General features: G+C 40.4%; 1 protein-coding gene across 3 annotated transcripts in view; it reads right to left on the bottom strand.

Annotated features, from left to right (window-relative positions):
- Nucleotides 1-21,844, bottom strand: part of kaznb (kazrin, periplakin interacting protein b) — an 89,812-nt gene that overhangs the window by 31,127 nt on the left and 36,841 nt on the right. For all 3 annotated transcript variants that reach the window (XM_026306179.2, XM_026306180.2, XM_026306178.1), the window contains exon 4: nt 18,216-18,423. In XM_026306179.2, the coding sequence (XP_026161964.1) occupies nt 18,216-18,423 (208 nt within the window). The remainder of the gene's footprint in view (nt 1-18,215; nt 18,424-21,844) is intronic.

Raw genomic sequence — 21,844 nt, 5'->3', positions numbered from 1 at the left:
AGTTAAATGTATTTCTCGAAAAGTATAATTTAGGTTTTGTCACAATGTGGGTTGTACTTTGGAGTCTTGGCCATTAATTTTGTTGGTTATGGCAGCATTTTTCTCACCAACTTCATATTTCCAAATACAATTCAATCCAATTTAGCTATTATTTATGCTACAAAGAAACAATGTTAAACAGAGCCCTTGTGGCAACATCAAAACTATTCAAAAAAGAACAACTCACATTCACACACACCAAAGAGGAAGATCAAAGAATACTGTGCAAAGGTTTTAGGAATTAAAAATACACAGTGGATGCTTTTATTACAAATTACATAAATGGTTTTTCATTTATCAATGAACTTCATACAAAGTGTAGTAAAGAGAACAAGACCTAAATCTAATGGCCATGAACCATCAGCAGTTCTCTTTGCTTTGACCTGCACACAGTTTCTTAATGGTACTTTGCAGCACCTTGGAGAAGCTGCTGCAGTTCTGTAGATTCAGACAATGTGTTCTGACCATTCATGTGATCCTAGGCTGACTCCACACTGCCAAGATCAGTGGTCTGTGGGGGTCAGACCATCTGCTGCAGGAATCATAGTTCATCTAAAATACCTAAAACATCTACACAGTACTGTATGATCGCGTTTATCAAGGCACAAGAAGGGAATTGATCAAAACCCTGTTTCCATGTATTGGATGTATTTCAATATTATTTAAACATATGTTTGCTAAAATACTGATGTATACTGAATACTGAAATACTGAATAATGAAAACACCAGAATCTGCCTAGAAAACTCACACTCTGTATAATCTAACAAATTACCAGAGACAATACTCAGGACATGTCCCTGGTGTCCTCAATAATAGCTACTGCCCTGGTTGCAAATTATGACAGCAATAACAGTGTGACAGCATCTCTGAAAGCAAACTCCAGTATTTACTGTTGAAACCTGTCACTGAAGCCAGTCTGCAGAAGTTTAATAAGCTCCAGAACTTTATCAGTAAATAAGAGAAACTAATGCTGTTTTCAAATGATAGAAGGCCAGTGCACATTTAAAAATACTGCAGTGGTACATTTAATCTTTTGATTATTACACTGATCATGACCATAGGTGAGGTGGGTCATGACTGAAAGGACAAGATCTCAGATACAAGCGGCTGAAATGAGCTTCCCCCGCAGGGTGGCCGGGCGCTCCCTTAGAGATAGGGTGAGGAGCTCGGTCACCCGGGAGGAGCTCGGAGTAGAGCCGCTGCTCCTCCACATTGAGAGGAGTCAGCTGAGGATGGATGGATGGATGGATGGATTATTACACTGCTTGATCCATGTCTTTAGTCTATGAAATATCCAACTGACAGCACAATGCAAAGGGACGTCTGCAAATGTCTGAAGCCAACATTAAGCAAGAGGCAAGAAGTGCCATGGACCGACCACCAGTCTCTCACAGAAAGACAACTAGTGATATGCAAACTTTACACAGAAGTGCCATAGGTTGACCAGAGCTCAAGCCCAGAACCTTGCTGTCAGGTGACACTAACCACTGCTCTGCCTGGCCACCTGCTTTTGTACTTTTACTCAAATAGAAATTTGAATGACTGAAATCAACTTGCAACTTTTAGAGCTGCCGCTGCTTGCTTGCTGCTAGGGCTGCAAAGGGACTGTTGTTGCCGGCAACCTTTGGATTTAAAATGTAACCCTCTCTTAAGAAAAGTAGAGTCTATGAATAATACAGCAGGAACAGAGGGTGGAAGTGAAGCAACCAAATGATTGATGTCAGGTGTTGAAAGTGAAAACTCTATCAGTCCTCTTCAGAAACCTCACCATCACCACACACAATTCCCAACTATCTAAAAAAGTACTAGTGCTTTTGTTACATTTGCTAATTGCTTCTATACAGCAGTACCTCCACTGTTGTAACCCATTTTAACAAAGAATGGCTTTATAACAACATGCACATTTTTGTATTACTGTGAAGAAAAGGTTACAGAATACTTATATGTAATTGATAGCCACGGGCTTTCATACATTGTTTAATAGTGGAGGCAGTTCATCTTGCCGAAATAAAAAACCCTCTGATAACACTAAAAAAGAAAACATATTCATTTATGACCACCTCTACTTGTATAGCTAACTTCTGCAAGATAAAAAAGATTTTACTTAAGCTTTCAAGTTCATCTCTCTAACACTTAAGTGCTGTGAAATGACGATGTCGGTAGGTGGTGGCCTTATTCTTAAATTAACCATCTTTCATCTCCATACCTGATCCTGTCCTGGCCTAGAAATGTCACAGCAGCTGTCTACTGCTGAATCAACAGGACTCAAGCTAAACAGGCTAATTTAGTGTTTCAAATGTCATTAAATGGCAAAGATGCCAAATGCATGGCAAATCTAAAATTTAAACAGTTTTAGTAAGCTCATCATAACAGGGCAATAGAGGTGAGGGAATCAAAATAATTGATAGTGTAAGTTCATTTAATTGCTGGATTGTATTATCAATCCATAGAAATAAAAAGGTAAAAAAAAAAAGGAAACAGGCTCGAAGACTCCTCATTTATTTTGTCAGGTTGTACGCTGAGCAGCACCACATAATGATTCACACTCATCCACCTCCTGTTTCTTCATGCGTCTGTGCCCCCTGTGACACAAACTTAATTAATTTGAAATGTATCATCCAGTCATGTGCATTTGCCCATGCAGAAAACACACACTGAGCCTTAGAATATTAAAAAAATCTAATATAATGTATACGTTTGTCCACATATTGCAGATCACAAGGTTAATTGACAGCATGCTGTGTGGATATCCATGCATATCTCATTACAAGGCTGTAGAAACACAACCTCATAAATCAAATATTCCTGCACTGCAGCTGTATGACACTCACAGAGGTCAGAAGGTGACAAGATGTGATAGCAGCTGGTGCATGATGAGCATTGGTGCATTTCTGACCTTGACCTGAAGCATAATGAATTGCTGCTGTACCTCCATTCATCTCAGCTCCATGGAGTTCCCATGGTATACAACTGGGCCGCAGCATCTTCTCAGCCCTCAGCATGAAGGAAAAAGCCATATCTGTCCTTCCTCCTTTAGGTTTTCTCTTTCACTCCGAACCCTGTCACTGTTGTATAGTATCAGCTTACTACCCTGAGGATCCTGGATCAGGGATGGGACAAAGATTACCAGAGGGATCAGTCCACGCCCTCCCATCATTTCCATGCCCCTCCTACCAACCTCATCAGCTTTAAAGCTTAACCTGTACCCCCCTGAGATGGTATTGCCCACCCCCGCTGGTGTGTCCCCACACACACACAACATACACACACACACACACACACACGCACACACACACACACACACACACACACACAACATAACCCACTCAACCAGCAATCCCAATATGGCAGATGGGACATCCCAGTACAAGGCAAAAACACTGATGCACTGCAGGCCTACACTCATTTCTAAGCTGGTACCTTCACCCTCCAGCTGTGTAATCAGACAGCTAAAGTAGACTGTATTAGAAAGCTGATGCCTGATTGTGACACAGAGACATATGTAAGGCCTGAGACAATCTTGGTGTAATCCTTTGATATCCAGCAGTATTAGAGTGTTGCATCCACTCCTATATAGCACGGTGACAACAATGTCTCCTCTTCTTCTAATACCAACTGCACATTTCAGCATGAAAATGAGACACTCTGATAGTCACAGTCTGCATTTTAACAACCACTTCAGTATCTCACACCCATTGGAGAAATCAAATGACGTCAATATGCTGTCTCCCCTGAGAGTGCCTACCTAACCGGCACTATACAAGCACAGAAATCAGATAAATCAACATGGTGTGTGCTGAAATACTGTAAACACTGTGAAAGGTACTGCATTCATTTGTGTTTACAGAACAGGCACACTGCAGGTTATGATCTTTCAATGCTGGCTCCTCCTACTGACTGACTGACATGACTTGGTTTAGACTATAGTAAAACAGATTAGTTTTATCCCACTAATGATGGATTGCTGCACTAATAATCTTGATGTATTACTATATTTAATTTCTCTGATATTATTATTCTTCTATACAGCTTCTCTGGACATGCTACAACTTCCTTATACTCTTTTTAACATGACAAATCAACTGCTTTTATCACTTTCATGTCAACTAGCATTTCAGCTATATTCATTTTTTTCCTTTAACTGTTTTTCCAGTACTTAAACTTCAAGTGACACTTCCAGATCTTAACCTATGAACAAACAACAAAAAAACAAAAAACATCTACAGTCCACCCATGCTCCAAGTCCTTCAGCTTCACACACTCACTCCTATGGGCAATTTAGAGTCACCAATCAACCTAATATGCATGCTTTTGGACTGTGGGAGGAAACCGGAATAAACCCACGCAAGCACGGGGAGAACATGCAAACTCCACACAGAAAGGCTGAGTTGCAAACCCACAACCTTCTTGCTGTGAGGCAACAGTGTTAACCACTCATTCACCATGCTGCTTCACTATACAACTAAGTTTAATTAAATCATACTTTAAGACTTTCGTCCAAGGAAGTACAACTGTATCACTCGTGAGCAAGTGTCCCAAAATTGATTTGTCAGCAAATTTTTGGACCTTAACATGAGACACCTGTTTGCTTTTCAGCAGTCAACCATGTTTTTTTTTATAAAGTTTATTACTATAGGAATGCTAGTGATGCTCCTTAACCTTACTGAAGTTAATCCAAACCATCACCATTCTAGAAACTTAACCAAAACTCAACTAGAGAGTCGCCATATCATAAAATGAATTAATTTTGGAATTCCTAGAAAACTGTTGTCGTGTTGATTCAGGTCAGAAAATGTTTCTACACGTCGTCCTTAAAGAAAGAACAAGCAACTGATTTTGTTGTTTAATTAGTAACTTCTGCTAAACGCCCACACTTAAAGTCACGCTTCATCTTCATTTAGCCATTTTCTTTTATTTTTATGCACTCCTTTTAGTGCATCTAACAATTTCTTTGTTCTCAGCTGTAAATTGTTAGCAGCAAGCATACAGAACATTCTGCAGAAAAATTAGACATTTCCAATTAATATAGAGTCTGCATTGTCTGTATTATGTTTATATTAAAAAGTAAATAAATAAGTGACTTTTCAGCACCCATGGATCTTGCTGAAGCCTGGATTCTGGATGTAAGCACATTTTCTAAACAAGCAGGTATAGAGCTAAACAATGAGCCTTTCGGTTTGCACCAACCCACTCAGCCAACCACAAAGCCAGTGTTTCTGTCAGCTACATGAGGACAGACAGGAGCTGTGTCTGGGGGAGAGAACCAATTAGTTCTCTCTCCACGGCTTGTCACCTGACAGTCTGCTCATCCACAGCCTGATGGAAGAGCCTCTCCAGCCTGCTCATTCGAACCAATTAAGGTCTGGAGGTGTATTACCACACACTCATTACCTGTCTCTCACAGTGGCCTGCTGCTCTTCACATCACAGCTCATTGGTCTGTTGAAAGTCTCTGAGTTTTACCCTTTCATATCATCTTGTCTGTGTCATATTGTCCGACTTTCTAGTGATCATACTTGTGCTCTGTACCTTCCTTTATCTATTTGTCTTTCTTTGTTTGTCTCAGTTAGGGAAGGAAATAAGGGCAGCAGCCAAAAACATTCACCCATCCGCAGCAGAGAGACAGAGAATAGCATCTGTGCCTGTGAATGACTAAATCAGCTTGTACATATGTTACAATTTAAGAAACAATTTAAAAAACAGGGAATATTAAAGAGGAGCATGTTCATGACCTCAGGAGAGGTAGAAATGTGGAAATGCCCCACAGTGCCAAATGAAAACAAGGCAGACACATCAAAACATGCACAAATGCACAGACACCAAAAAAGGCGTCTTAACATCTCTCAGTTCTGCTGGTATACAGAACAATAAAACAAAAACACTCAGATGCTGGAGAACAAAGGGCTGAACTCATGTCACAGGCAATGTGCGTGTGTGTATGGTCTTGGTTAAGCTGTCCAAACAGTTTATCTGTGTCAGATGTATGACATATCTGGAACAACCTGCATTCCCTTTAGCAAAACATACTGCAAACCATGTAACCATAGACCTCTCAGATGAGTTGTAATTTCAGAGTGCATTTTTACTGAGCACTGAGGTGGGTGGAATCTGCCCCATCACTGTAGTGATGCTGTTTAAAGGAATCAGTTTAAGGGAATAAGAGAGTGCATAAAAAGACCTTCACTTTTAGAGCACCTTGTGATCATTTCTCAAAATCTGCATTTCATACTGCTGTAGGTCTATTAAAGTGAAATCAGACTTATTAATTACTGTACAGCTCTCTTACTCCAGGTACTCACATACCTTTTCATTTATTCATAAAGGCAGCGCAGTGTGAGCACACGGGAACCTCTGCTGGGCTAGTGTTAAGTCGTTGAAAGGTCAAAACACAACTAATAAGGAAAAATCACAATTGATTAACTGGAATTAATGTTCACTTGAGCTCAACTGTGAATAAAAGAACCTTTAACTGAGTCCAGATGGAAGAACTAATGAGTTCTTTCAACAAGAAAGGAAACCTGTAGCTTCCGCTAGGGATGTTTACATGTGCATTTTGTGTTTATATGGGTTGTTTGATTTCACTGCATTCTAACTTGTTGCATCTTTATCTCTTTAAAGTGAAATATTGTGCTTTTTCTAGACCACAATTAGCTCCACACAGCTACAGATTCTTCGATGTGTGTGATTTTACACACAAACCATATGATCATGATATAAGCTAACTACAATATTCAAATCCTTTTAAAGTAAAGGGGAAAAAAGGGATCCATTAATAATGGTAATAATATAACACTTGACAGAAACCATGTGCATACTGGGTCCTTTCAACATTTTAACATGCACCACTGATATGTAAATGTAAATAGAGCATAAGCATGCAGAAAATTAATATATGAGAAAGATTAAAACAAAGGCACTAAACTGAAACTGATGGAAATTAGCTGAGAGCAGTGTGACAGAAGTGGTCTGACCGGCATCTGGGGTTTTTTCTTTCTTTCTAGAACAGTAGACCCGTTTAACACACCTGTAAATTACTCCTTCAACCTTACCTTTCTGCCTGCCTCCCCCTCTACACTAATAACACCATAATGACGCCACTGTTAGTACAGTGCTGAGGCGGTGTGCTTTATGGACTGACCTCAAAATCAATTCAGCGGCACACAGGGTCTATTAATGGAGCCAGGGCTGAAACTCCTCCTCTCTTCTCTTCTCCTTATAACAGCTTTTCTCATAACCTCTAATATTTATCCCCTTACCTCAGCTCACCTCTTTCTTCACAACCTCACTGTGGACAGTAAATTACACACACCAAGCTCCTCTCATTCAGACAAGTCCTCTGACAAAGCAGCGGGCGTTCTGCAGCCCTGTGGCACACATTAACCTCATAAAGGGAAAGTAATAGAGCCCATCTCAGCTGACATACAATAGCCATGAAAAAATGTATCACGGCATTGTTACGTCCCTTAGACTAGACTCACGGGTAAAGTCGACTTAGTAAAACATGTTGCTACGGCAGGCCACTTCTATCCCTCCGCAGCAGATAAATTTGATGTTCCAACTGTGTAATACTATAAAATAAAATGCTTTAGTTTTGTTCTCCTTAATGTTTCTGGTGAACATAATTTGGAAATAAGGAGGTTTTGCAGCAGTGATGGAACAGAGGCATACTTGGGGTTTGGGAGAACATTCCTGGACAGAGAGAGTAGCTGAGTCTCTTGCTGTGGTTAATTAGGGGAGTCTGTGGGAAACCCCTGAATCTGAAACCCCCTTCCAAAAAAAACCCACACCACTTCAACGAAAGGCTGCCATATTGAAAAGAACTCATTGTTCGGCAGCCAGAACAGAAGATTCCTTTGCTTACTTCCAGTGTTTGGAGCTGTCATCCCATCTATGAGAAGGCCAATACCAGACAGTGGCTGTAGCTATGGGAGGGAATAGTGGATGGACAGCAGCAGTTAAAGTGGCAATACACTAATTTTACATGTCAAAGTGAGTTTAGTAGTCACAAGATGGACTACTTAGATTGATGTACAATGTCCTCTTTGGCTTTGGATGAGCTTTGTCAAGCCTGAGAAAACAAGCATGTGACATATCTTGGGTTTTCTCAGCTTGCCCTTGAAGACAAATTTTAACATACAGCCTGTATTACACCAGCTGGGACCATGAAGCTTGTTAGACATGGGAGCAGGATTGAAGATACTGTATTTGCTAAAAGCCTCAAAAGACAAGGAAGGAAAAGGTAAGAATGAGTCATGGACCTTTACTGATTGGTGTCTTTTGCAAGCCTCTATGACCTAGAGTTACCTGTAACTCTAGCAACTAAAAGTCAAGATATATCAGGGTCCTCTACAACATCATGTATAACTAAATAATTTTTTGAAACTATCAATGTGGACACCCACATTGATTTTTTCAAAGCATAAAAATATATAAAGCCATTTTAAACCAGGATACTGATCTTATTTGATCACAGATTGCAGGGATATTTGATCACAGATCATGTAAAACGTGAGGTGAAACTGTGATTGATGAACAGCAGCAACTCAGAGCTATTAAGTAGTGAAAGCCTGGAGAGACAATAATAATAAATGTACAAGGCCAACTGACATTGGTGAGAAACAGCATATCACTTTTAAGTAACAAACAAATAAATATAGTAATATATAATATTATAATATATACACACTTTATTCATAACATGAAATTTGAGAGTTGTTAACTCAAACCAATCAGAAGAGAAAGTGACATACTACTGAATCAATAACTGAATGTATGAATTGCTTCAGTGTGGAGCCATAGTTTAATTTATCTTATTGCTATGCATGAAAACTGAAAAAATGTTGATACAAATGATGAGTTGAACTCAGCAATAACCTGCTGGGAATATCAACACAGCTCTCTATATTCATGATTTACCCTATTAGTGATAATAGGAAGCAGATACAGTAAAGCTTGGAAGAAATGCTGAATAGAGCAAAAACTGCTGATTGTTTAATTTCTATTTTTATTGGAGTTTGCATAATTCTGGATCAAATGGCCCGTGGCCAATTCACAGATACAGTCACTATGAAAAAGAGAAGGTTTATTTTTGGGGTCTCTGCTTTTCATTGAGAATACAGATATATTCCAATTTCAAAAAAGAAGAATGAGTCTAATTAATCTGTTCATTTTGGATAAACATTGTAGATAAGCAGATGTCTTTTTGCAGAAAGCCAAGGTTGAAAACAGCCTCTTTTTATAAAGAAGCAATCTCGATGTGCATTGATCCCACTGCTGCTACGTGTAGGCTTGGTGATAAAGTTGCATCTTTTAATAGGCTCTTTTCAATTAGGAATCTGCAAACATGCAATACACAAGCTTTGGAACACATTGGCCTGACTGCTGGGATATTGGAAAGGGACATCTGGTTTAAGGTAAAATTTACAGTTATTACTTATAAACACATTTACAGGAATGTATATACAACCTCGGCAACAGAGGCACAGAGTGTTTGTGTGTGTTTATATCTGAGCAATAGGCTACAGTAATTGGCAACCTGATAAATATTTGTGCAGAACCTCCTCAGCAGGAGGAAACAGAAAGCTTTCAACACTAATACCTTCAGGCTGAGGCCAAAAATAATTCTGGCATGGAAACCACTTACATGCATCATACGTGCATGATACCAGCATCTCAGGGGGGCCTGGGGAGCTGATGATGATGATATATGAACAAAAACCTAAAATGTAATGCGCTGTTTTGTAATGACCTACTAAGCCTATTTATTTGTTTGTTTGTTTATTTATTTTAACCTAAAGGCAAACATGGCAAAAATCATAAATCATACTCATTTAGGCTAAGAAATCAAAACAAGGGAATCTGACCTTTAAAAAAATGTCTTGAAATTCTTAATTTAAAAAAAAAAAATCATATCAGCTCATCCTACAGTCTTTTACCTGCATAGTGTGATCACTACAGGTAACGCTGACAACAATAGTGTGGATTCTCAATCCGAATAAGTCCAATCAGAATAGCACACCACTGCAAAACACATAATGTCATATAAAGTAAACAGCATAGTGTATTACTATGTGAGCCATCTGCTGTTGTCTGGGATAAGCAGTGTGGAAATTAAAGATGGAAAAGCAACCACACTTACGACCTGTGGACATACTGTATATTTTGACTAGGATAGCAAAAAATGATTGATTATTGATTAATCTAGGTCTGTTGTAGAAATCTGCAACCATCCACTCAACAAATTGTGATAAAGTAATGAAATATGTCTATCACAATATCCCAAAATCCAAAATGACATCTTAAAATTGTTGTTTTTCTGCAAACTATGGTTTAGCATTTCAATTTAACAAACCAAATATCTGATCACTAAAAAAGTTGTACATTTTTTTTGTCAGTGAACTAATGCCGCATTTAACAATAATTTTCATGATGAGATAATCTGCTGATTATTTCACAATTTTTGGAGCTCAAGGTGATTTATTTAAATTGTTTGCTTGTTTTGTTGAATAACCAGTCCAAAACCCAGAGATCACCTGTCAGAGAGCAAGAATGCCAGTAAATATGTACAATTTGCAAATAAAATTTGCTTTAAAAACTTTAACCATTTAAATGATTTATTTGCTACTTGTTAAATGATGACATGTCTGGATATGGTATATGACTGTATAACTCTTTTTTTTTTTTGTTAAATAAATGTTGGCAGAGGATTTATGTGAAAGTTTGGTCTTAAAACATCCTGTATATTTCAAAGTACGACATACATAAAATGATATATACTGTTATTTGCCTCTCTTGGATTGTGAGCATGTTTAAAAACACACTGTACTATCCTGATATTCAGGATGTCTTCAGCCCATCAGTCTTGTAGAGTGGAACCAGATGATTTGGAGAAGCAGTAAGGTGTTCTGTTTATCCTCTGCCCTGCTGAAATGTCACACATCACATCCTCTGGATACAGGGGGAGTTGTTCTGCACTTCCTCAAAACTCATTTTCCTGCATGTCTAGTCCATTCTCTTCTGGGAATGAATTTAAACTGCAGTCAAGGCAACAATATGTACCAGCAGCAATAAAAAGTCTCTGCTGCTAAAGCAATGAGGCATTTTAATAGGATGAGCTGAGACTGTTGTGAAGGCAACCAGGCTTCCTGTCCCTTGCTGTCTGCCTCTTCCTCTCTTTCTGAGAGTCGCAGTTGTTTGAAGTTTGGACTCAACAGGGATTTGGATGATTTAGGGTGAAAATGAATGGTTAGATGTGTAGAGTGGAGGCATGGGGGAGACTGGGGAGTTAGGTTCTTAAAGTCAGATCATTATCTGCGCCTCCTGTTGCGAAGCAGGCACAACACCCAGACAGTGGCCTTGATACACCACACTTGGGAGGATTACACAAAACTCTCTGTCAGAGCTCTTTTTTTTTTTTCTCATCACAGATGCATAGTGAATCTTTTTGATTCATGAGTCCAGTTTGCTTCATTAGTAGAAACGTATATCCTCCACCACGAGAGTCTGTTGTGTCAGTCTGTACTCAGACACCTGTACTGTCATCAGACCTCAACATACAGTAGCTCCATCCCAGCTTACCATGTCTTGTACTATCTCATGTAAGGTAAAGGAAATCATCTTAACTAAGCTGCCTCTCCATCATACACCACGGTGATCCTCTCCAGATGTGCATGATGCAGATGTAACATCCAGCAGGTCCATGAAACAAAGGCAGTACTTGACCCAGTCCATAACAGCAATTCTCTACCCTGATATAGGATCAAGACAAAAACATGATACCCACCAGAGATAAGCAGTCTTTTTCTACAGTCCATTTCCTTTTCAATGAAAAAACTACAAACTGTGCTATACGCTGTATGCAAAAACATGATGAGCACATGTGAAGGAAATGAGGGAGAAAAGGGAGTGATAACGAAGATGAATGTCCTCATTAGCCAATTTGTCTCTCTGCTCCTGAGACAATAAATGCCAGTCTCATAATGTGCTCTTAACCTGAGCTGTGACCTATACACAGGGAATCCATATTAAATGTCATCCTCATCAAAAATCACCTGGGAAACAAAGACTGTCCCAAGCCAGTGAGAAGGAAATAGTTAAACGAGTGCTTTGACTTTTGTGAATCTAATTAGCATATGAAGACATATCGGTTACTGGTAGGAATAATATCACAGCAGAGGCCAGAGTGTCATACCGGAAAGCAATTCATTGGTGAGTGTCATGGTTAAACTACTCCTCAGTTCTCCTTGAATTGGTTTTCACTGACTTGCTCTGTGAAGTTTCATTCAGATAAAGCTTGAATGGAAAATTTAAGTGCACAGGAATGCCTATTTGAGATGTGCCGCTGTCTCAGACTTGGCATCTTTCTTGCAGCTCCTTTTTCTGGCTCTGCTCCACTGCCTGTCTGCTTGTCTACTTGCCTGCCTGCATTTTTTGCAGGCTCATTTTCTTCAAGGTGGCATTTTACACGAGGGGTGCATGGTGATGGCACTGCAGCCATCTGCCACCCAAACTAAAGGAATGGTATCACCAGCTGGTGTCCAGGGAAGCACTTCTGTCACCTCTGCCAACAGACCTGAGAAACACTTGGGTCAGTTGTCACCAGTCAATTCTGGACCTTTACAAGGGTTGCAACCTGAATTTGGTAGCACCCCACAATGCTCTCTCAGTGAACCACAATCTTGGAAAGCTCTCAGAGCACTTGAAACAAAACAGGTCAGCTTCCCTTGCCCCTGTACGGACATGAAAGTGGATATGTCCCACCCAGCTCTTGTCCCTACATTAAATTCAGGAGGAAAACGCTTTACCAAATCCACTGGGTTTTTGGTCCCAGTGAGAGCTTGTGCAACTCTATCAGTTCATTAATAGGGCTTGCATTCCATTACAAAGCAAAACAAATACCCACAGAGTCATTATTTATTTAAGGCCATTATTAACCACTGGAAAAAAAAGGTTGCCAATGTGCCAATAAGTACTTCTAAGCTCTGCTCAGCTATGCACTCAGCTAAAATTGAAAAAATATGGAGGAGACAATTAAACACTTTGGAAAATTAGCTTTGCTCTGAGGTAAATAGACTGTAAACACACCAATAAAGACAGGTCATATTACTAACAATTGTGTGCCAACATATTAGCAGTACTTGTTCATTACTTATATTGTACATATTTGTCGTATTCATTTTTTGGTTGGTTTCAACTTGCTTTTTCTTTTTGTTGCAGCATTTTGTTAGGATTATTAAATGTCATTTTTCAGCTATCATCGACATATTAATAATTACATTATCTGTGTTAATCCATAAGAAAATAAAAGTGAGGATTGTAAGTTATTAGTTTGCCATCATTTCTTTATACTTTGTATTTAACTACCAGATTACCATGTCTGTCTTTGTAACATCACTGCTGTCTGCATCTCCTAAAGATGTAAGAGACAATCATCCCACCCACCAGTGCCAGTATTTTCATCTTTTATTGGAACTCCAGGAGTCCCCAGTATACCATGATTAGTTTTTTTACTGTAGGAAGTCTGGTGAGGAAGAACAGAAATAGAGAAATGTTAGAGGAGTAAGAGGCTGCCTCTTTCTGCCCATTGTTTGGACACAGTTCTCCTCATGCTACATTGACCACAGACAGGGTGTGGCTGAAGGAGGCCAGGCAGGGAATATTAGAAGGTGGGGGTGATGTACTCGGGTGGTGGTGGAAACAGGGGGGAAGGTTAGAGCGCACTGCATACTTTCTCTGCATGTGGACAGTGAACAGGAAGGCGGGTGGTCCCCAGAGAGTGTTACAAAGACAGAAAGAGAAAAAGCTGGAGTGGGTGGGATTTTGCCCCATATAAACTGCCGCTCCATTCCCAGCCCTGCTTGTGTGCAAGATGAAGTAATGAGAGACCCGGGGCCTCTGACAAACTCAGGCCAGATGGGGAGAGGATTCTTCCTCACAATTACTTTGCAGCAGAGAGCACTAGAGCCAGTGCAGCTTCTTCTCTACAGAGAAAAGATAATCACTGGGTGTTTTAGGAGAATACTTAATCAACACTGTTTTACAGCACACAGTACAGTATGGAGGATATCTTTAAAGGTTTTAGCTGTGTTATCTTCCTCTATCCACAAATATAGCATACCAGCATACTATCATATCTAAACAGCAGCTATAAAAGAGTTGCAAAGTTGGAAGAGGTGTTGGTTCTTGATGTTTTATTTTTTAGATTCCCATTTTAAAGTTTTAATGATAGGCCTATCTTCAATTTTCCTCAATATAGCAGACAAACATAAAAAATGGGGAGGGGGGAGAAGAAGGTAATTTGCGTCCTGAGTACAATAAAAACGCTTTAATATTTCATGGGCTATGCCAATGCTTGATACTGCAGACACTGCTAAATTGTTTGACAATACAGTAGTATGGCCATTTAAATGTAGCTCTCAGAAATCATGTTTTTCTGTGCTCTGGTTGTTAATACTAGTAGAAAAAGGAGCTGTGGCAAATTGAGAACAATTTGTCAGTGCAATTTGAAAGCAAAAACCCCAGCTATTGCTGAATTGACCCCTTACCAGTTTTATTTCTTGTACTTTTGGCTTTCTCTATGAGTGAAGTAGATGTTTTCAAACACATTTTCTCATTTTGTGCTTATGATTGAACTGGGTGAAAGTGCTCAAACTGCCAGTCACCAAGCACTGATTTCTACTTCCCTTTCTACTTCCCTCACCCTTGCCATTTGAAATCCAATCCTACTTTGCATTGTTGTTCTTCTTGAAACCCTTATTATGATTTAACTACGATTGACTACAATATTCTTGCACAAGTGAAAATGTTCACATACATGATTAATTTCTCTCTTTAAATTGGTCCTTTTTTATTTAAAGCAGCAAGGATTTTCTGATGACTGTACTATGTTTGAGTTTTTTAAAGGTTTATGGATTAGGGTTGGTATATTCCCATGGGTTTTGTGATAAGGACTTTCTCACCAAGCTGACTGCAGGGCACTGATCTTCTGAGAGTATAAATAATGAAAATCCCATTGGGTTAGCGCACATTGATTTTAGAGGGCAAAATATTTTCATACAGCTTCTATTCCTTGAGTGCAAGTTATATATGTGTTTTCCCATCTCACAGGTTAGATGGACATTGCATGTGGCAGCAATGCAGTGGCTCAGTGGTGAAACATCAGTGTCGTTTAGGAATGTTAAACAAGGCCTTGACATCAGTGTGATGGATTAAGAGGAAGGGCCAATAATATAGGGGTGTCATCACCCAAGCAATGAATACATTACTGTCATTGGCTTGAATAAAAACGATTAATCCTGATGCAGGGTGTCGAGAATGAACGTTTTGGGTCTCTTGTTCCTTGCAATTGGTTCAGTAAGAAGGACAGGTTCGAAGGCCAACAGCAACAGCAAGCTGAAGAACCGTGTTTATGGCGTTATTGGACATCTGTCAGAGATGTTATTGAAGCTCTACATGAAGGTGAAACACTTCAAGAAATTCTGACATTTTGGCACAGTATGATATATTTACAGAGAGTCAGGTCATGCATATTAAAAACCCAAGAAATGATCTATAAAAAAAAAAAAAAAACAGGCCTGCCATTAGAGGGAAAACACACCTAAAGAACTCTCTCCACTGGCCGCTGTTGCTGGCTCATCACACATACACACTCTCTAACCCAAGCGATCTCAGACAAGTCATCCTAAATTTAAAATGTTCAAAAAAAAAAAAAAAAAAACATTCTTAAGTTAAGTGGTTCCCATTGCCTCATCTCTCTTGATGCAGGCGCAGTGAGGGCTCGGCTGAGATGGTTTAGGGAGGTGGGGGACTGTGCTGGCCTGGCTCTGGGAACAGGAAGTATGACATCACTGCCCTGACATCCAGGAATGTGGGAACGTCAGGCTGCCTGTTAGCACTGTAGGATGGATAACTCTCTGCAGCCGGGTCATTCCATCTCTGAAGACCAAGGGCCTTGTTCAGATCAACTACCAGTCCGCTTTGTTGACATGCTGTGGTCCAGTAAGTAGCTTGAACCTGGCTCACATTTTCTTGCAGCGCAATGCACTTCCCAAATACTTGCAAGCACATTACTTTGTAATGTGAACACTGCATTTATATTGTTTACCACAACAAAAAGATTGAATTGCTGTTGTAGTAACTTTCCAGAGTTTAAAATCCCCCCTCATAATAATATAAACCACTATTTAGCCTCAAGGGCTTGTGTTAAGTCTTTAAACACATAAATCTGTTACTCAGACTATACTTCTTGGATCATATTGCATTGTCCCCCAGTAGCTGAAACATCACACCCCCATCTCACAGTATAATTCTCAAAACAGGGCTGTCTTCATTCTGAACACCCATGAAGAGTGAAGAACCTGAAACACACCGTATATGTTTTTATGCTATGGTTCTATTTCCAACCTCACAGTCCAAGAAAAGCTACCCACCTGTAGCTTAAGTGCTATTATGTACTTTCGGGGCAGAAGCATAGACAAGACATCATAATGCAAACTCTGTTCTCCACATACTTGCCTGTGTATGCACTTAGAGGACTAATAATAATTCCCAGCAGACAATTCTTTAATAGGATAGGCTGATACTTGAGTATCAGCCATCAGAACTTCTAAGTTGCACAATGTATATATAATTAAAAATAGTAACACTTGAGAAGGTTACTTTATTGTGTTTAAAATTCCGATTTCTCTCTAAATACTTTCAGCCTTTGTAAATTTGCTATGATTAAATACGCTTAAAGGAATACCACAGCAATTAAGTAATTCACTTCCACAGTTACTGGAGCTTACACTTTCCATAATGCAACCCACTGACCAATAAACTAAAACACCACAGAATATGTACAATATCTGCAATAGTCACACAAACGCATAGTTAAAACCCAGTACATCAGTGCTGTAAAGCCACATTTCACACAGATCCACCCTCAGCCCTGAAAGTACCAGATAAGAGGAATCACCTGCTTTTGAACTCCATATGCACAACACAGGGAGCCATTTACCAGACACTGATAGCAAGATGCTTGGTAGGGTATGATCTCAATAACCCACAGGCTTCTAAATGTATCCAAGTCAAATGGAGAACATTGTCACCCTGAGGCAAAAGATCTACAACTGAGGGCTGTTCTTCTGTGGCACTTTTCACTATTTCAGCAAGCCAAACCTTCTCCACATGCAGGCAATGTAAAGTTTTATCTGTCCCGTCATCCGCTATTCTGTGGAAAGCTTTGTCTTTGTCATGACTAAATAGTTACTAAGTAAATTGATGTAATCACAAACAGCAGTATGTGCTGCCCAGTTTACATGTCAGAACAACAAGCAAACAAGACTTCACTGCTGTTCCAATTAAACAAATCAAAACTCAGTATTAATGAATCCAAGATGTCAGCTATATAAAAGTAGCTTAATAGAATCAGTCATGATACTGTGTAATTAGACCCAGGCCATTGTCTTACACAAGATAAAGCAAACATAAAATAGGCATAAAGATAAAAACTGGAAGCATGTAACAACTAAATATAAAACAATGCTTTTTCATGGTCCATTGTACGTGTAGCAACAAGAGAGATATTAAACCACATGACATGAAGCCAGACCAACTTATTTTGAGCCAAAGAAGACACAATGAGCAGTCTCTTCAGAACTTCAGTTTAAAGCTCATTCCTTATTCATCACATTTTTTCCCAGCCAAATGACAGTGCCATGGTGTCGCCAGACCCCGGCAGAGATGTTGGCATAGGGTTTTTGGGCCTAAAGCGTAGCTTAAGACTCCTTGCCAGACTCAGAGAGGGAGCCGAGAAGGAGCCAGAGATAGAGAGAGTGCAGCCCCAGAGGAGCCCAGCTGCTGCCTGGGAAACCAAACCCGGACCAGGTCTGGCCCACGCTCTCTAACCCCAACCCCTCCCGTATAATAACAACACTCAGTCTGTCTCTTGTTCTCTTTCCTTCTAGCTCCCCTCCGCTGTCATGCTGGTAAGCAGTTTGGGGAGAAATAAGTCAGTGGAGGATCGGTGGAATGATATTGGTCAATCAGCTGCACATTCCCCAAATACTTCCCACTGTTGATTTCAACACAGCACACATGTTCTCACTCTCACACAGAGAGGCAAGAGATTAGGTGTGAGTACACATTCACAAAAAAAAAAAAAAAAAAAATCATTTGCACATGCTGTGACACTCACCCCGGTAGTGGAGGCCATCATCGTGATGGTTGTGCTGGTGGTGGATCTCCAAGGCAGGGGGGCTGCTGGCACCCAGCTCTGCCAGTCTGCGGCTGGTGGCAGAGAGCTCTGAGCGGAGGTTGGTCACTTCCTGACTGGCAGACTGGATGGCCCCATCAATCCTCTGTGCCAGCTGTTTGTTGTCTTCCATCATTTTAAGGATTTTCCCCTGAGGACCAAATCCACACAGAGCAGCATGGTGTCAAGTAGAGCATTAGAGGGGGTGAAGCTAACACTCTTTCCTCCTCCTCTTATCCCCCTCTTCTCCTCTTCCTCCTCCACCTGTGCTTCTTCTCTCACAGTTTAGTTTGCACATAAAAAAAAAAAAAAAAAAAAGCCAAAATGCCGGCCCTTCTTCTGTTTGGCAGTGAGCTGGACAGAGGTGATTTCTACCTGTTACTGCATAAAGAATAACAGTGACCAAGCATCACACAAGAAAAAAAAAAAGCACGTGTGTGTTTGCAGGACAAAGCAGAAAAGGAGTGAGTGCAGGAGAAAGAGGGAACGCAAAGAGAGCAGAGAAGGGGAAAAAAAAGACAGGAGGAAAAAGAGATGCAGCCCAGTAGGCGGAGGGGAAAGTGAGTGCTCCCGCTGAGGAGAATGTGCTGTGAGCAGCTGCTCTCAGAGAGGACCCAGCATACACTGAGATGACATGCAGCCTTTTAAATGGACTGTACCATGTGCTGGAGGACCAGGGGAGAAGGGGGGGGGAACTCAGTTGGACTGAGCTGCTATCCAGCAACTCTATAACTACAGCGTGTGTTATGTATCCCACACCCTATGGAGTGTAATGAGTTGGCAATTGGGTCTGTAATAGGGGAAAGGCACAGATTTTCTCTCTACAGTAGTTCTTCCTTCCCCATGTTCCTGCACTAGGAGTTTAGCTGCAATTTTGAACCCTTTGACAAGCACTTATCAAACCTCTATATCTTTTCACTCCAGCTCCCACTTTCCCTTCCTCCCTCTCACTCACACTCACACTCCCGCTGCCTTTTGTCTCTCCCACCCCCTCTTTTTTCATTCCATTATATATTCATTTCTTTGTCCTGGGAAAGCTCACCCCCACATTGGTGGAAGGGGGCTGGCTCAAAGCGCCCAACAGAAAAACATTTCATCTCTAAGAGCAAACTTAGCCGAGGACAGAGGCACAGCCTTTAATGGGCTGAGCGCAAACAGGAGAGGAGAATTACAATCGAGCTCTGCTGAAAACATAGTGGAGCTTTACTTCTTTAATCAAAAACAGTTGGAAGGATTATTTTTCAGCCCTGCAAACAAACAGCAGCTGTAAATATTCTATCACACATACAAAAGGTTAGAGACGTAGGTAGATTGTTCATCTCAGCTTAAAACTATCCCAGATATTGCTGAGCCATCACAACTTTGAATCTGCATTTGACATTTAATTTTCCAAGTGAAAAAAAAAAAAAACATCCTGTCTCTGGAAAGAAGCTGAGGTATATGAGTGATACATCACCCAGACTCTGTCAACTGAGGAGCGGGTGATAACAACTCAAAGCTCATTGGTATTCACACAATGGCAACTGGATGTGACACACACAATTTAGTAGTTACACTAGTTTGTTCATACTGTGGTGGTGTTACGGACCATGCAGCATTCAGATATACTGAAATAACTAGTCAGTCAATGGATTAGTCTGTCAACAGAAAACTCCACAACAAATCTAATATTTGTTTAATAATTAATCTTTTAAGTCATTAAGTAAAACTGCCAAAAAACTTCCTGCTGTCAACTTTTACAATATAAAGATTTGCTCATTTGCACTTTTTCTATAATTGTAAATCAAATATGTTTCAACTTTGACTTGAGACAAGGATTTCTCAGCATTTGCTGACATTATAGAACAAGTGATTATCAAAAAACAATTAACAGCACATTGCCATGCTAACATGTTAATGTTAGTTGTCAGTGTTAACACATAGTAAAAGCTGAGAAAAATTTTCTCTTGATTAATTCATCTGTCCTCGCACTCTCCAGTCTCTTTTTACTGCATGGAGTGTTTATCTTTCTATAACATCTCTGCTGTTCAGCTAACAACTACATCTAGAAGAGAGAACAGTCACTACAGTTACATGAGAAGATCTCCACCAGCACTGGCATGTTTGATCACATCACATATTATCAGATCATTACCACCGTCTAGACAGTCACATCACTGTCTCTTCATCCGTGCACTGTTCGTGATTTGCAGCTGATTAGCAAAGGACAAATGCTGCACGGTCTGTGACACAAGACAGGAACAAGGCTCGTCTTCACTTCTGGATTTAGACAAAATAGGCTTGTGACTCCAAAGTGTGGTTTCCTTACACAATGTGGCAGCTAAGTCATCTTACATCTTACACGTCGAACTAAAGCTGCTTTGTGCTATGTGAGGCCAGGCTTTCGTAGGCTCAATTGTGGAATCGGACATAAAATGATTTTAGGGTCAAGGGTCAGGATGTGTCCCAGATACACATCCATAACCAGACAAATACTTTGATGACGCATGATTGTGACATACATAAAACACACAAAGTCTCCACAACTGGACTGAAATCATGTTAGGCCATGATAGAGACCTTAGACCAGTGCAGGAGCTTGGTTGACTCCCTTAAGTAACCAACTAAGCCTCCAATTAATCCAGAATGCCGCAGCCAGAGTCCTGACAGGAACTAGCAAGAGAGATCATATTTCTCCTATATTGGCTTCTCTTCATTGGCTCCCTGTAAAATATAGAATAGAATTTAAAATCCTTCTTCTCACATACAAATCCCTTCATAATCAAGCTCCTTCATACCTTAAAGACCTCATAGTACCATATTATCCCAATAGACCACTTCGCTCTCAGAGTGCAGGCCTACTTGTGGTTCCCAGAGTTCTCAAAAGCAGAATGGGAGGCAGAGCCTTTAGCTATCAAGCTCCTCTCCTGTGGAACCAGCTCTCAGCCTGGGTTCAGGAGGCAGACACTCTCTGTACTTTTAAGGCTAGACTTAAAACCTTCCTCTTTGACAAAGCATATAGTTAGGGCTGGCTTCAGGCAACCCTGAACCATCCCTTAGTTAGTTATGCTGCTATAGGCCTAGACTGCCCGAGGACCATTGGTGCACTGAGCTCCCCTACCCTAACCCCCTTCTCTCCCACCTCATGTATATTCCACCATTGAATGTTACTAACCTTGTGCTCTCTCTCTCCCCTAGTTTGTGCTCTCTCCCTCCCTCTCTCTCTCTCTCACCTTCTGCAGGTGTCCCTGGTCCTGGAGCTGTTTATCGCTGATGTGCAGTTACTGGCCCCACCAACTTGCAGTGTCTATTTGTTGTTTATTGTTGCTGTTCTTTTCTCTCTGCTCTATCCACTCACCCCAACCGGTCGAGGCAGATGGCCGCCCAAACTGAGCCCGGTTCTGCTGGAGGTTTTTTTCTTCCGTTAAAGGGAGTTTTTTCCTCTCCACTGTCGCCAAGTGCTTGCTCATAAGGGAATTGTTGGGTTTTTAGTTTTAGTTTTTGTAAAGTGCCTTGAGATGATTTGTATTGTGATTTGGCGCTATACAAATAAAATTGAATTGAATTGAATTGAATTGAATTATTCGACTAGT

The sequence above is a fragment of the Mastacembelus armatus genome, chromosome 5 (assembly GCF_900324485.2).
Source record: "Mastacembelus armatus chromosome 5, fMasArm1.2, whole genome shotgun sequence".
Lineage (NCBI taxonomy): Eukaryota > Metazoa > Chordata > Actinopteri > Synbranchiformes > Mastacembelidae > Mastacembelus > Mastacembelus armatus.
The sequence above is the reverse complement of the archived record's forward strand: the minus strand, read 5'-3'. Positions and strand labels throughout refer to the sequence as shown.